The 15,860-nt window shown below is 42.4% G+C and overlaps 2 protein-coding genes across 3 annotated transcripts in view; one reads left to right on the top strand and one right to left on the bottom strand.

Annotated features, from left to right (window-relative positions):
* Positions 1 to 7,921, bottom strand: part of LOC111159649 (ring finger protein 121) — a 74,767-nt gene extending 66,846 nt beyond the window's left edge. For both annotated transcript variants that reach the window (XM_022522204.1, XM_022522205.1), the window contains exon 1: positions 7,845 to 7,921. In XM_022522204.1, the coding sequence (XP_022377912.1) occupies positions 7,845 to 7,907 (63 nt within the window). In that variant the 5' untranslated portion in view covers positions 7,908 to 7,921. The remainder of the gene's footprint in view (positions 1 to 7,844) is intronic.
* A 403-nt stretch (positions 7,922 to 8,324) lies between these two features.
* The window catches only part of LOC111159648 (short transient receptor potential channel 2-like), a 40,121-nt gene continuing 32,585 nt past the window's right edge, over positions 8,325 to 15,860 (top strand). Inside the window, exons 1-3 of the mRNA XM_022522203.1 lie at positions 8,325 to 8,512; positions 12,652 to 12,828; positions 15,318 to 15,459. Of these exons, the coding sequence (XP_022377911.1) occupies positions 12,784 to 12,828; positions 15,318 to 15,459 (187 nt within the window). The 5' untranslated portion in view covers positions 8,325 to 8,512; positions 12,652 to 12,783. The remainder of the gene's footprint in view (positions 8,513 to 12,651; positions 12,829 to 15,317; positions 15,460 to 15,860) is intronic.

The following is a 15,860-nucleotide window of genomic DNA, read 5'->3' as shown; positions in this document are numbered from 1 at the left end:
TACTAAAAAGCTGAAGCTACAGAAATAAGAATTCTAGCCCAATTTGGAGAAAACTGCAACGGAGGTATTCAAAGAGGGAATAGACTGACCACAGGGAAAAAGCTCCCTATCATTAGAGGGGTTTAAATATAGACTGGGAGTGATCACTTGCTGGGGATGTTTGACTTGAGTGAAGGACTAGATTTAAGATTCAAGTTCAATAAACATCTGAATATCTACTCTATGCTAGCCACTGTGAGAGACTAGGTGCTCGGAACACGGATGAAAAATGATATGGTTGGGGACGCCTGGGTGGCTCAGTTGGTTAAGCAGCTGCCTTCGGCTCAGGTCATGATCCCAGGGTCCTCGGATCGAGTCCCACATCGGGCTCCTTGCTCATCAGGGAGCCTGCTTCTCCCTCTGCCTCTGCCTGCCATTCTGTCTGCCTGTGCTTGCTCTCTCTCCCTCTCTCTCTCTCTGACAAATAAAATCTTTAAAAAAAAAAAAAAAATGATATGGTTGTCCCCTCCAGGAATTCACTGCCTAATCAGGGAGATGAACAATATAAAATAGTAAAAGTGGACAGAAATCTATATAGGGTACTACTATGGGGCAGAGAGCAAGTCCTTAGATTCTCTGCCAATGACTGACTGGTAAGGAGCAATACACTATTAATTACAAACAAAAATGCTTCATAAGCAGTTCAAAAGCAAATGCTATCAGGTGATACTGTGTTACTTCAAAAACAGTTAAGCATGTCAGTTAACCTTTGCTATTGAGTCAATACTTCCCTCATCCTGAGCAGAACTCACACCTATGAGCATTCTTATTTATGATACCTTTTTTTTTTTTTTAAAGTAGGCTCCAAGCCCAGTGTGGAGCCCAACACGGGGCCTGAACTCATTACCCTGAGATCAAGAGTCAGACGCTTAACTGACTGAAGCCACCCAGGCAACCCCATCATTTACGCAATAAATATACTGTTGTCTGCGATGTGCCAAGCACTCGGTAAACCACTGAGGAATGTACAAAGAAAGACAGTCCCTGCATTCAAGGAGTTAGAACATTGCTCTTCATCCTTTCCTCTTCTCTCTCCTATCCCCCTTCATTGACCAGATGACACCTTAAATTCCTTCTGGAAGTAGATGAGTTATTAAGATATAAGCTTAATCAAAAAGTGACTAGCAAAAAGCAAGAGTAAGCTGGAGACAGGAGTTGTAATGGGAAACACTGTCTGCAGACAGGGTATCTGCCAAAGTATGAGATTCTGACTGCATTCTGAAGTCAGGCCTTTTTTGTCCACAACATCCCTATCACCATTTTTTCCTTCTCTCAACTTAATATTATGACCACAAATTATTTTTTTAAGATTTTTTTATTTATTTGACAGAGATCACAAGTGGGCAGAGAGGCAGGCGGAGAGGGAAGGGGGAAGCAGGCTCCCTGCTGAGCAGAGAGCCCGATGTGGGGCTCCATCCCAGGACCCTGAGATCATGACCTGAGCCAAAGGCAGAGGCTTTAACCCACTGAACCACCCAGGTGCTCCTATTACCACAAATTATTAACAATAATTATACATTCATTCATTCAGTCAGTCATTAGTATATACCTGATAAGAACTGTAGGGAACACAGGCAGAGTAAAATACTAGGATCCAGGACTTGCAAAGCTGCAAGAGATCTCTAAAACATCCTCTAAGTACAAACGCGTCATTTCACAGATGGAGAAGTGAGGCACAGAGAGGTTGAAATCTTTCATGAATTCAATCTTCATGCATTTATTGAATCATATTCTTTGCCAGGCACCAATTATATGAGGATGGATAGGGCTTTCAAGGAGAACCGAATCTCATGGGAGATAGACAAATGCATGACCCCAGTCAAATTACCTCTGTAAATGAAGTCACATACTTACACAGAAATATCCAGTGAAGGACAATATAGAAGTACACAGTACTCACACTGCCCAGAGTGGTTAAGAGCTCAGGAGCTGGAGTTGTTTTGGATTTGAACCCCAGCTCTGTCACTTATCCAGCTGTATAACATTGGGCAAGTTACTTAAATTCTCTATACCTCAGTTTCTGCATCTGTAGAATGGAGATAACCATAACAGTACCTACTATAAGGTTTTGGTATTAAGTTAGATAATGCATGTAAAACACTCGGCACAGGACCTGGCACAGACTAAGTATTCTTATCTTATTTCAACTTCAGCACTTACCTGCTGAGCCCTGGTCTCAGAATCCTCCTCAACACAGCCTTCCAAGCATCTACTATCATTTGGCTGTCTCTGAGATAAAACACATAGGCTATTCCTAGTCTAGAACCCAGGTGTATTGTTTATTACTATCTTTCCCCCCACCACACTATGCTAGTTCTCATTTTACATGCCTTAAAATAACCCAAAGAAAAATGGTCAGATATCCCAGATTAAACGTCAGTCACACATACCTCAATACCTCAGTAAAACTTTGGCTTTGGCCAAATATCTCTAGAGAGGAAAACCCCTGGAAACAAGGAACATTTATCAAATGTCTATAGGGAGAGACCCACAGGAGGAAAAACAAAAACAAAAACAAAACAAAGCAGTGATTACTATTTTGAGGAAGCAAGGGATTTCTACAGCCTCCCTGTTAGGGGTTTACCAGTCAAGCTGGGAAGAGGAGATAAGACATGAACTGCCACTTCCTCCTTGATGTACCCACTGCATCTACTGCCTAGCACAGCACCTGTGACATGTTTTTGTACTTATTTATCAGTCTTTCTCTTCTCATGCTAATCCATGAACTCCATGAAGGCAATTATCACACCTTCTCCATCTTGGTATCCTTAAGCATAGCACTGTGCCTGGCACACAGAAGGTGCTTCAAAAAAGGTTGATGAGTTTATAAATGAACACAGAGAAAACCATCAAAGGCAGGGAAAGAAGAAATCAGTGTAGATCAGATTAGTTCTGGAAGTCAGGACAGCCTTGGGCTAGAACCTTAAGTACAGGCAGATTTAGAAACACAACAGAGGGAAAGGATAGGCATTCTAGGCAGGTAGGACAGCACCAAAAAAGACCTGGCAATAACCAGAAAATGGTGCACAGTATGTTAGAACCAGAAAGAGTTTTAACCATGACTTAGTCCAATAGTTCAATTTTCATAGGGATGTTGTAAACATTCAGTCAAAAACAAACAAAAAAAAAACACGTACTACTAAGCAGAGGAGCTGGCACATCACAAACTTTAACTAACTGGTAGCTATTATTACTATTACTCAAAAATAATAATTACCCAACACTTAGTAGGAGCCTGTTGTATGCCACACAGCATGCTGAGGGAAGGAACTACAACAATGAGCAAGACAGGTTTGGACTCTGCTCTCTCTTGTAGCTAAGAATCTGGTGGGGAAGACAGACAAAATAATCTTTGATAGGCATGGGCTAGAGGAAATATGGGGGGTGGGGGTGGGACTGAAGGAACAAAGAGTAGGGTCATCCAATCAGTGGGCAGTAAAAGAGAACTCCCTGATTATCAAAGTGTGTCTTGAGACACCTTGAGGGGTTCTGAGTCCCCTTACAGACCCCAAGGTTTCAAAGTGAGATTTTGCTTGAATAAAAGGTATTGTGGTAAATAAAGGTTTAAAAACCACCAATCTAGTTCAATCTCCTCTTCTAACAAGAACAAAATAGGGCTCAGATGAGGTAAATTATACATCTGAGGCAGCAATACTTCAAGTTAGTTATAGACTGGGATACTTGCTTTGAACTTGAGCCGGAAACTACTCACTGATCTGTGTATCACATCATTCTGGCAGATGAACAAGCACTGGGAGTAGACGAATCCAGAATTCCTAGGCACTGGCCAGGCAGACCGGCTGGCCCTGACTGGATGTTGACATGTTTTTTCTACCTTACATCCCAAGCCAGCTCTCGGTGCCAAAATGATGCCTCCAGTTCCTCTCTGAAGTTGGCCATTTACACCTGCCAGGAGGAATTCATGGCTCCAGGAGTGGGTCTGCTTCTGAGCCACCTATCTCATAACCATGATTCATCCCACTAATATCCCCAGCACCATGTGGTTTGGCAAGTTGAGAGCAACAACTGAGTCTAACCAGTTATCACAGCCTATTTAATATATAGCCTGAGCTGGCTAGACCCATTCTCATCTCCCTAAATACCACTAAGCTAATCACTTCTCCCATGGGGGTGAGGGTCGGGTGGGATGAGTCCAGCAGAGTCAAATTATTAGTAAATTAAAGAACCTGTGTAGAAAAACTAATATTCCTTTGGTTAACCCTTACTTTACACCTCTCAGGAATGAAAGGCTACTTCATGTTTTGGAGATGAAAATTCTGGACATAAAGAAAGGGGCAGTTTACTTGTTTAGATGAGTTTGCAGTTTAGGTCTTTTTTTTTTTTTAAGATTTTATTTATTTATTTATTAGAGAGAATGAGAGAGAAAGCACAAGAAGGGGGAGGGTCAGAGGGAGAAGCAGACTCCCCACCGAGCAGGGAGTCTGATGTGGGACTCGATCCCGGGACTCCGGGATCATGACCTGAGCTGAAGGCAGTCGCCCAACCAACTGAACCACCCAGGCGCCCTATAGTTTAGGTCTTTAAACTAAGGGGAAACAAATACTTTGGAATCTGGGAAAAAAATTGGGTTTAAATCTTAGTGATACCACATAGTAGTTGCAAGATCCTTAGCATTCTCATAATACTCTGAACCTCAACTTTCTTGATCATAAATAGGGAATACTAATAAAATTACTGTCACAACTGTGAGACTCAAAATACTCTTTGGAATCACAGTCACTTACGAAATATACTGTATCAATTTTTACATGAGATCCTAAGACCATACAGTTTTAAATTACCGGTCCCCAGAGCATAAAAAAACAGAGAAATGGAACCAAGGTTCTCCTTACAGTACGGGATAAGCTCAGGATAGCACAGGCAGACCTGAGTTTGAATCTACACATCCCAGCTCACATCTGTGGAATCCTACAAAAGTTACTCCAATCTCTTTAGCCTTACTCTCCTCCTGTATAAAATGAAATTAATACCACCTAACTCACAGGGCTGCTCTTAGTAATGAATGAGATAATGCAAGTAAAGGACTTTAAACACAGGCTGGTTTATGGTAAGGACTCAATAAACAGTAACCTTTTCCACCAGTAGATCATTTCCTAAACCCTCTTTTCCATACACTTCTGCAACACAAGAGAAGCACTTAGCACAGCCTAAATTACCTCAATTACTAGAGAAACATATAATGAAAAGATAAAAGAGGAAAGAAATGAACTGATGACTGCTATTCCAGATCACTTATCATACTAAAGATATGTGATATTGGAAAACACAGGTACAATATCCTGAAGAACAAAACCACAGCATGTGCAATCTTTCCAAAGAAGCGGCAAAGAGCACCAACTGCAGCTTAGTTAGGCTATCCATTACGGTTATCTGGGCCCCACAGGAGTCTCTCTACAAAACAGAAAGGGCTACAGGGAGACAACTCTGACGCCACATGCAAGTCACTACTTCTTTGTAAACCCAACCTTTATTTTTTCAGCTCAAAATCCATCTCTATCACAAAGATTTCACTGACTCTCCCTAGCAGACTCAAGTGCTTGCCCCACTGAATTTTTCACACATTTCCATTATAACAATTATCTAGCACTACAAAGCTATTTACATATCTCTTCCTTACACTAAGTTGTTAAAGATTCTGTCTTACCTTTGAATTGCCAGTGTATAACACACAGTAGACCTCCATCATTACAAATTATAAGAATGGCTTTCACCTTTTTCTTTACTAGCTAAGGCTGCTAAGAAACAGCTGGGTAGACTCTAGTATTACATAAACTAAGGTCTGCCAGACCAGACCCGTTTTTTTCTTTGTTTAGGGTGAGGGCGCTTGAAGGGTTAACTGGCTGTTCCTACTTCTCAGAGTTATCTCCTCAAACACACAAAAGACAGAAACAGTCCATATAGAATTTCCAGACCACAGATTATATTCTTTCTCAGTAAAAAATAACAGAAGTTTCGGGGATGGATGCTAGTGGTTACACATAAAGCTGACCTCCAGGCATGACACTCTAAGTCTATATAATACACTCATAATAAGCATATTATACAACTAGAAGCTCTTAAGTTCTTGAAACATAATGAAAGAAAAGGTAAGAAGCAAAAATCAAAAATGTCTTACATCAAAACTTGGAAGTTCTTTTCTTACATTTTCTTTTCTCCTCTGCTAATTCTTTAGCTCTTTACCTCAATGAACCCTGATATATGTAACTGAAATTAGCCTCTCTCAAAGGAGAACTCATAACTAACAAACTATATGTAATAACTTCAATACTGTATTTCCTTTTTCCAGGGCACTTTGAAATGTATCTCACTGAATCACAGCCAACTGTAATCAAAGAAACTTAAAGCTGTAAGGGGCCTCAGAGGTCATTTCCACAACCACCCCATGTCACCAACCAAGTGGCATCTAAACACCTCTAGTGGCTGGGAGCTATGGGTCTAAAATGGTTCTTAAAAATCTCCCCCGGTTCTAACCACCTGTCGGGTACTCAGTCTCCTGCCACCTTAATGATCCCAATCAGGTAAACCAAATCCACCAAGTTATCCCACCACAAAGCAACAGTCTTGACTTCTCAAGTCCACTTCTACTCCCTTTCTGAGCCTCTCCCCCAGACTTCCCCAATCACCCACCCCAAAGCCTCTAAGATTCTGATCCCTCAGAGATCCCCTGGGTTCCATTCCTGACAATCAATCTCCTTCCTCCCATCCCTCTGTGCTGTCTATATTGTGTCCTGTGCAAGGCCATAAGCACCCCTTGTTCTGAATATACCTTTGGCCTCAAAATCATCTCCCTCTACTTTCTCACCTTCTCTTCACTTCTCAGAGCTGTCCCTTCATTCCTTCCAAACTCAATGTGTCTTTCCTCCTAGTGTCTCAAGGACCACTGGTAATTAAATACATCCGTTGTTAAATGCCTCTTAAACAGGTAAAGGGGACATACATCCTTAAGGAGCTCATCCTCAAAGAACTCATACGTTTAGAAGGAGCCAGAAATAGAGAATTCACTTACCCCATAAGACTCGGTTCCTCTAGGAACCCTTCCCTAGCCCAAACTAAATTGGTCCCCTCTTTGCAGCGCCATCATTAAACCTCTGATGCAGTGACTAGTCTTCCCTGTGTGTCTCCCATCACTAGGCTGTGGCCTCGTCAATGGGAAGGCCCCTACGTCCCTAGCACTTAGCCCAGAACTCAGCACAAAGATATGTTAAATGAGTGAATGGATGAATTCCGGTATGTGATCATTCGTTCATCCATTCAGTGCCCAAAACTTTATTAAATACACTAGGTACAAAGTCCTAGAATGTATGGAAAAATAAAATAGTTCTTATATAAAAAATAATGCTATAATACTAGCAGATTAGCACTCTTCCCCGGTCCGCGTCCCCAACCCCCACGCCAAACCTAGACGCGACTCTCCCACAGCTAAAGCCCGGCCTTCCCTTACAGAAGTCCACGCCCCTCCGACTCAAGCTACCTCTCAGCCCTTCAGTCCTACCCTAGGACCCCCAAGTAATACCTCAAATCTTAATGCCCCCATCCTCTCTGGCTTCTTTCCCTATCTTCCATCTCCACCCTCGAGGTTACTGCAAGTCTTCTTCCCCCGTGTCCGCCTCCGACTCTCCAAGTCCAGGGTATCTCTGATTTCCCTCTCCGCGCACCCGCCCCCCATTTGGCTCCTTCCCTCTCAGGGTCCCGCCTCCCCTAGGACCCTACTCCCGATACCTCTCCTCCCCTTCCTTCAGTTTCAGGGTAAGCCTCTTCCCTCCTTGACTCTGAACTCTTCTTACCTCATCTAGCTCCCGTTCCCCGGCAGCACCTCCTCCAACCTCCACCTCCACCACTGCCGCCATCTTCACAACTCTCCCCCTCCCCCGTCCCCGTGCGAGCCAGCTGCTTCCGCCGCTCAAGTGATCCTAGCCAATAGGCGGCTCAAGCTCCAGCAGGGGGGCGGGGCATCAAGACAGGCGGAGCTCTGAGAGGGACTAAGAGACCATCTACCTGCTACTCTTTAAAGGTCAGGGAGGGGCGGTTTCCAGGCACTTCCAAGTTTCGGTGGAGGAGGGTTCTTGAGAAATGAGAAATTGGGCCTGTATTATTTATAGTGCAAATATTTCACCAATTCTCCCCTTTGGACAGCGAAAGAGAAGAGTCTCTAAACCGTCAACTTTCGCGACGCTCCCTCACTCTGAGCTCCAAGGCGTGAAGCGTGGAGGCAAAGGACTACATATCCCAGAACGTATTGAATCTGACCCGGAAGTTTAACTTCCGCGCTCTGGACAGATTTGTAGTGAGTGAAAATTTGCGTAAGATATTCATTTACAAATAGACATAAAATATACATAGCTACGCACGAATGTCTTCTTGCTTCGATGGGAGTTCTCTTTCAGAAACAGCGGCTTCCTGAGGCGACAGAACACATTCCGGGACTTGAGGTGGCGTAAGAGTCGTGCTCCAGGTCAGAAGGCGGAGGTCAGAGGGCCGGATTGGCGGGAGAATGGGTTTGTGGTCCAAGATCTGAGGCAGCGGTGGCTCTTCGAGGTCCATTGTCCCGGGTGAGGGGCTTTGCGGGGGTTGTTGATGGGGAGGGGAGTTGCCGAGAATGTGTGGCCGTCAAGGCAAGTACAGAACAGCGCGTTCCGAGGTGCGGGGGAAGCGGCTGTGCGGCTTAGCCTCCTGAACCTGAGAGAAGAGCCTTGCGGCATCTCCACCGCTCCCAATCTGCTGTTTGCGCTCTCACGCCTTGGGGTCGCTTCACAAATCTCTGTACTCTTTCCCACCACACATCGTGCGTGCGCAGCCCCTATCTTTACCCCCGCCCGTACACCTTATTCTCTCTGTGCTGCACCCCATCTTAAAGCTTCCTAACTCATTTCCACCCCCTTCTTATCGGTACATCCGGACCCAACACCATACAAACCTATGGCCCCTGCACATTTGCCCCGTGGGCGGCCCAGCTGGATCTATCGGGAGAATAGTGCTAGGATGACCAGTGGACTCACAATGCAGTGCCTGTCAACTTTATTTTAGGACCAACAGGAAGTTACAGGGTAATATTTACACCATCTACAGGCATCTTATTTACTTAAAAGGGGAATTACTTTTATTATGTGAAACAATACAGAGAATATAATAAATGCCTTATAACCCAATCACCCCAAGTTGACTACTAACATCATGATCTCTTTGCATCCTCATTTTTAAAAAAGATAAAATAATACGGATAAAGGTTGAACTTACTTGAGTCTTCTACTCTCAGACCCATTACTCTTTCATCTTTCTCAGACACTATTATCACAGCTGGGTATTCTCCCAGTCCATTGAGAAAAATTCTGTGTATTCACAATGTAATTGTATTATTTCATTTTGGTTTTTGATGAAAATTAGTGCTATTTTCTGTATCATTCTGTAACTTAATCTTTCACTATTTTTTTTGAGAACTGTCCATGTTTTTGTATATTTACATCTAATTCCTTTCTTTTAGCTGTTAGGTAGTATTCTATTATATAATGTATATAGTATTTTACCATTCTATTTATCCATTCTTCAATTAATGGACATTAAAACTTTATGGTTTTTCCTATTAGAAATATTGTATGTGTCTGTACACATGTGAATCCCTCTAGAACTGCACTGTTCAAATAAGTTAACTACAGGCCACACATATGTGGCTATTCTTGGAATGTAGCTAGTTGGAATTAAGATGGGCTGGAAGTGTTTATGAGAGGGCCAGTTTCCCCATGTTATTGCCAATCCTTTACATTTTTAGACTTTTTAATTTTTTCTGGTCTTAGAAGAGAAGTACTTGCAATTTCCTTATTACCAGAAAGTATGAGGACTTTTTTAAAATATGGATTCTTGGTCATTCAAATCTTATGTGAATTGTATTTCTGTCTTCTTTCCAGTTTTTTATTGGATTGTTTTCCCTTTTCTTACTGATTTGTAATATTTAAAAATATATATTCTGAATACTATTCAAGTTTTTATGTGTTGCAGATATCTTCTTCCAGTCAGTCATTTCTATTTTAACCCTGTTTTTGTTACCTTAAGGTATTTTTCATGTTTCCATCTTTGATCACTTGAGTATAATTTTTTAAATATGTTATGAGGTAGGGATCTACTTTTATTTTTCTTCACAAGTGGACCAAGTTTTTGAACACCACTTGTTACTTCATCTTTTTTTGACAGACTCATGATTCTGTTCTATGTTATAGTCAACAGGATGCAAATTCCCATTTATATAAGTCTGTTTCTGTAATCTGCTTGATCTGTCTTTTTAGAATTGTTGTAGGAATTTGTGGCCCTTTATTGGTTAATGAGTTTATCATGTTTGCCAGCAACTTCTGCTGAAATTCTGAATGGAATTATGTTGACTTAATAAAGTATTCTTTTCTACAATTTTTTTTTAAAGATTTTATTTATTTCTTTGGCAGAGACAGATCACAAGTAGGCAGAGAGGCAGGCAGAGAGAGGAGGAAGCAGGCTCCCTGCCGAGCAGAGAGCCCGATGCAGGGCTCGGATCCCAGGACCCTGAGATCATGACTTGAGCCGAAGGCAGAGGCTTAACCCACTGAGCCACCCAGGTGCCCCTAAAGTATTCTTTTCAGTGGCTCTTTATGCCTACTGTGTTTCAGCACCTCCCTGAGGTGTGAGAGATGATGAACATGACAAAAATCCACATCCTCAAAGTACTCACTACTTAGTGGGGAGAAAAACAGGGTAAACATGCATGCCATTGCAAAAAAAAAACAAAGAACAACAGTATATACAAGTGCAAGGAGGTTAGAGAGCACTTAATCTTGGAGAGCTGCAAGCAATTTGATAAACCATGATCTTCATGAAAAAGATTGTATATATCTTACTCATCGCTGTGTATCCAGTACCAGTACAGTGCCTGGTACCTACTAGACACCCCCAAAATATTAACTAAATAAAATATCCAAGATTGACAGCTTCAGGGTCCCCAAGCCTAGGGTGTATTTTGGGCCTGGCTAAGTCGGTCCTCTGTATGTTAATGATGAGAGATGGTAGAGTTTTCACATCAAATCACAAATGTATACTGGGAATTCCTCCAAAACAGAGACCATATCATTTATTTTTATATATCCAATGTATCCCTGTATGCAGAGAATAGGAAAAATTGTTGAAGTTCAGTGAGTTCCTTTAGTGGGAATAATCAACTCTTAATTAATCTGAAGGCCTAGAGAGGTGACTCGGGACTCATCTTACCTTTTTCTCTCTTTAAAGCTATGGCACCATACTGAATGTGACCTGTGAGGAGTGCTTGACCTTTGGATGACCTTCACTAATTGTTACCACTGTCAAAGCAGTCTGCCCCACTGTGAGCACTCCATGACTGCTGGCTCATTGGAGCTCAGTTTTTATGGTCATTCATTCAGCAGACATTTGCTAATCTGTTTCTCCCTCTTACACTGAGGATACAGAAATGAATTAGACATGAAGTCTGTCCTCCAAGAGTTTACAGTTGATCAAGGGACATAAGATATATACCCAGATAATTACAACACAGAATCAAGAGGATGGAACTATTGCTTGAGATGGTTGAGGTGGAGGTGATATTTGAGCATCAAAGATGCATTCGATTTGACAAGTACAAAAGGGAAAGAGCATTCCAAACAAAGGCAATGGCATGAAGGATGTCCTCGAAATGGGGGTGAGGGGGAGAATTGGGGTGAGGGACCGGGGAAGGAAATAAGAAGACCAAACATTATGGCCAAGAATTTATCAGGGGTCATGGACACATTCTCAGGAGCCAGATGGGTAACAAACATGGATAAAAAGGGCAGGGTATAAATATTTGGAGAGAGATCCCACCTAAAGGCATTCAGACAACTCTAAAATACCTCTAGCCAAGGAATTGTTGAAGCTAAGTGATGGATGGGTAAGAGTCCACTATATTAACATGTGTTTTTGCATATATTTAAAATGTTCCATAAAATTTTGGCAAACAACAAAGTACAAATATCCATAATGAACTTTCATTATTAAATAAAACAATGAGAGGTAAAACACATCCTCTGATGAAAGGAATAGGAGCAGATGAAGTAGAAAATGTAGAGCTCTCCATTATAGATGCTTTGAGGAGCTAAGCTGCATTCATATTTATTAAGTACATACCATGTAAAAAGAGATTTGAATACATTGGCAAGCTATTAAATATTCCTAATAAGGGAGTAACAACGAAAAACAAATTTAAGAAGATTGATTTTAAAGGGAAGACAAAAACTGATAGACCTGATATATAATTGAACATTTGTTGTATTTTTGCTATGTGCTAGGTTCTAGGGGTATAAAGGTAAATGATTTAAGGCATAATTCATGCCCTGGGGAGCTCACCTACATATAGACCAAATATTACCTTGCTAACATATTTTGTACTTGCCGCTCTGTTTCCCGGTGCTTGCATGCCAGTCATTTCACGTTTGTTGGAATCTCACCCCCTGGTCCAGATCTGTTCCCCACCCACTGCCCCCATAAGTCCATCATGGGAACTAGAAACAGTCTGACTGACTGCTGCAAAAATTACCAGAGATCCAGACATGGCCAATTTTGTTTTTCTTTTGTTTTCTTCTTCAGTAGTAGCATGAGGATTTGTTCTTTTCTGGAAGCTGATGGGACCAAAACATAGGCAGTGCCAAAAGTGGTGACAGAAGAAATCTTGGGAGAAAGTAATTTCGTCTCCGACTTGGGACAGCTGCTAAGCACACCATGGCTCCTGTAAAGATTAGCCATGTGGTATCATTTTCCTCTCAGGTACGTTAATTAGGCATGATGTTTTTCTTGATGACTGAGTGGAGTGACAAAAATAGGAGACTTGGCTGCACTTTCAGGAAACCCCCAGTTTAACAGAAGGGACATATCCTATCTTTGGGGATCCAAAGTCAAAGGAGGACACACAGCCCTTGCCCTCAAGCTATTCCCAGAGTAATGCAGGATGCATAACAGAAGTGTTCCCAGGAATTAAAGGTAAAGAAGAGGAGGAAATGGGGAGATGGAGAGGAGAAGTAAGTTGGGGGAAATTGGAGGGGGAGACAAAGCATGAGAGACTGTGGACTCTGAGAAACAAACAGGGTTTTGGAGGGGAGGGGTTGGGGTGATGGGTGAGCCTGGTGGTGGGTATCATGGAGGGCATGTATTGCATGGAGCACTGGCTGTGGTGTATAAACAATGAATTCTGGAACACTGAAAAGAAATTATTAAAAAAAATTTTTTTTTTAAATTATAAACCAAAAAGCTTTGCACAGTGGCAGTATCGTAGCCAATGAGGTTTATCCGAGGTGTGATTATTGCTAATTGAAATTATAAACCAAAAAAAAAAAAAGTAAAGAAGAAAGCAACCTCAGGAGTCCACCCTTAGTTTGAAGGGAACTGTCAAAACCGTAAGCCCAAAGTCTATATCGGGGTCCCTAGAAGGGCAGTTTAGTTAATCTGTCATTGGGAGCAGACCAGGACATTCAAGGTCATTTCTGAGGTTATTACCTCCACCATCAAAGGTGATCTCCGGGATGCCTGGCTCGCTCAGTCAATTAAGTGTCTGCCATCAGCTCAGGTCATGATCCCAGGGTCCTGGAATCAAGTCCCGCATCAGGCTGCTTGCTCAATGGGGAGCTTGCTTCTGCCTCTGCCTGCTGCTCCCCCTGCTTGTGCATGCATGCTCTCTCTACCTTCTCTCTCTCTCACAAATAGATATATAAATAAAATCTTAAAAAAAAAAAAAAAAAAACTCAGCCTCCTCCCTAAAAGTTCACTTTCAGGAAATCCCAGTTATCCCAGTTAGATCTAGGTGCCGGCGCCCGGGCTCAGGATTGATCCAAAGGGCTGATTCTCAGGGACTTGCCACCCTTTCATCTCCTGCCATTTCTATCCATTTATCCTTTCTTCCCATTCCTCCCCTTCTGTTTACCCTAGTCTTTCTCAGAAGGTACCTCGGCACTTTGGGTGGGTAAGTCAGCATCTGTAGCAATGTCATTTGCCTGGTGGGCTATTTAGCATCCATGGGCTCCAGATCCTGATGACAATGATGCTTTCTGGTCATTATGACAGTCGAAAACATCCCCACTCATTTCAGAAAACCCTTAAGAGAGTCTTTGGGAGGGGTGCCTGGGTGGCTCAGTGGGTTAAAGCCTTTGCCTTCGGCTCCCGGGGTCTTGAGATGGAGCCCCACATGGGGCTCTCTGCTCAGCGAGGAGCCTGCTTCCTCCCCCCCTGCCCCACCTGCCTCTCTGCCTACTTGTGATCTCTGTCAAGTAAATAAATAAAATCTTTAAAAAAAAAATTACCCATATCCTTCTTACCTACATAGTCAGCCTAAATGGTTTTCTTCATACCCTGAGCCTTCTAAAATGCCAGAGGTGATTACTTACCACCTAATACTGAGGTTTTCAAACTGCATTCTACAGGCACCCACTTCTGGAAATTGAAGGCAGGGGTTCATATATATCTCTAGGCCCCCAGCTTGTTTTTTAACCAGAGCTCTATTTTTATTTGTTGAAAATACACACACACACACACACACACACACACACACACACACACACTTTAGTTTAAGATTTCAGTTAAGAGGACGGATTTTATTGCTAAAACAAAATGAAAACCATGAATATAGTCTCCCTCCCCTTTACTTATAGATGAAGAAATTTAAATGGAGAGAGAGAAAATAGTTTGCTCAGGGCCCTTCCACAAAAAAAAAATACCTAACTTTGGATTCAAACCGAGAATGGCTCTCTTGGTACTGCTGTTGTTGCCTTTGAACAAATCACTTGATTTCTAACCATCAGTTGTAAACTTAGAATAAAAATCCTTGCCTTATTTTTCTCATAGGGTTACTTTGAACATAAATGATGTCTGTGAAAGCACCTTATAAATGAAAATTGTCTAGTGTGGTGGTTAAGGGCCCTGGATTCAAAGACCTAGGTGTTCTGAGGTTAGTCGGTTATTTAGCTCTTGTAGCCTTGGGTAAGTTTCTGAACCTAGGCTTCAGTTTATTGATCATTTAACAAACTAAGAAGCAATAATGTTAGGTAAACTAAACAGTAAACTAAAGTGTTAAGAGGATGAAATGCGGTAGTTTGGTAGAAGGATAGTTGAAATCCCCTGGCACATGATAACTCCTATCTAGTATCTTTCTGTCATATTAAAATGCCTGGAAAGGTTTGGGAATGTAGGGATCCCTCCTCTTGGGCATCCTCTTTAGCCTTTGGCTCAGTAAAGGTCCTGATGTTCTCCTTCTCTCTCTGACTTAGGATCCCAAGTATCCTGTGGAGAACTTGCTGAACCCAGACAGTCCAAGGGGACCTTGGCTCAGCAGTCCTCAGGACAAGAGTGGGCAACTGAAAGTAGAACTCCAGCTGGAGAGGGCAGTGCCCATTGGCTACATTGATGTGGGTGAGTGAGTTTTCAGAGCTCTGGAAACCTCTGCGAGAGACACGGGAGTAACATTGCCCTCCAAATGCTCCACCAGAGTGTCCCAGTTCGGTCTAGCTGAGCACCTTTCATGGAATAAGCCCTTCCTGGTGTGAAGTGAGATGTGGCCCTTGCTCTTGGGACAGGTGTATGGTGTTCGCAAATTCTGAGGGTTCTGTTCACATAGAATGAAATGGGGATAGCATTCCCTGATTTAGGCAACGTACCTGCCCTGCTTTGATCTGAGCAGTCTGGGTGAAGCCTTAGGACGCTGACATAATTATAAGTGCCAACAAATACAACCTGTCTACACTTCTAAATATCATTGTCAAGAGCATGCTGGGGGATGAGCTCTGCACACCAATCTGGGAAGGCTCCATAGG

This window comes from Enhydra lutris, unplaced genomic scaffold (assembly GCF_002288905.1).
Source record: "Enhydra lutris kenyoni isolate GAN:26980312 unplaced genomic scaffold, ASM228890v2 scaffoldscaffold68, whole genome shotgun sequence".
NCBI classification, from domain to species: Eukaryota; Metazoa; Chordata; class Mammalia; order Carnivora; family Mustelidae; genus Enhydra; species Enhydra lutris.
This window is presented reverse-complemented; position numbering and strand designations above follow the sequence as displayed.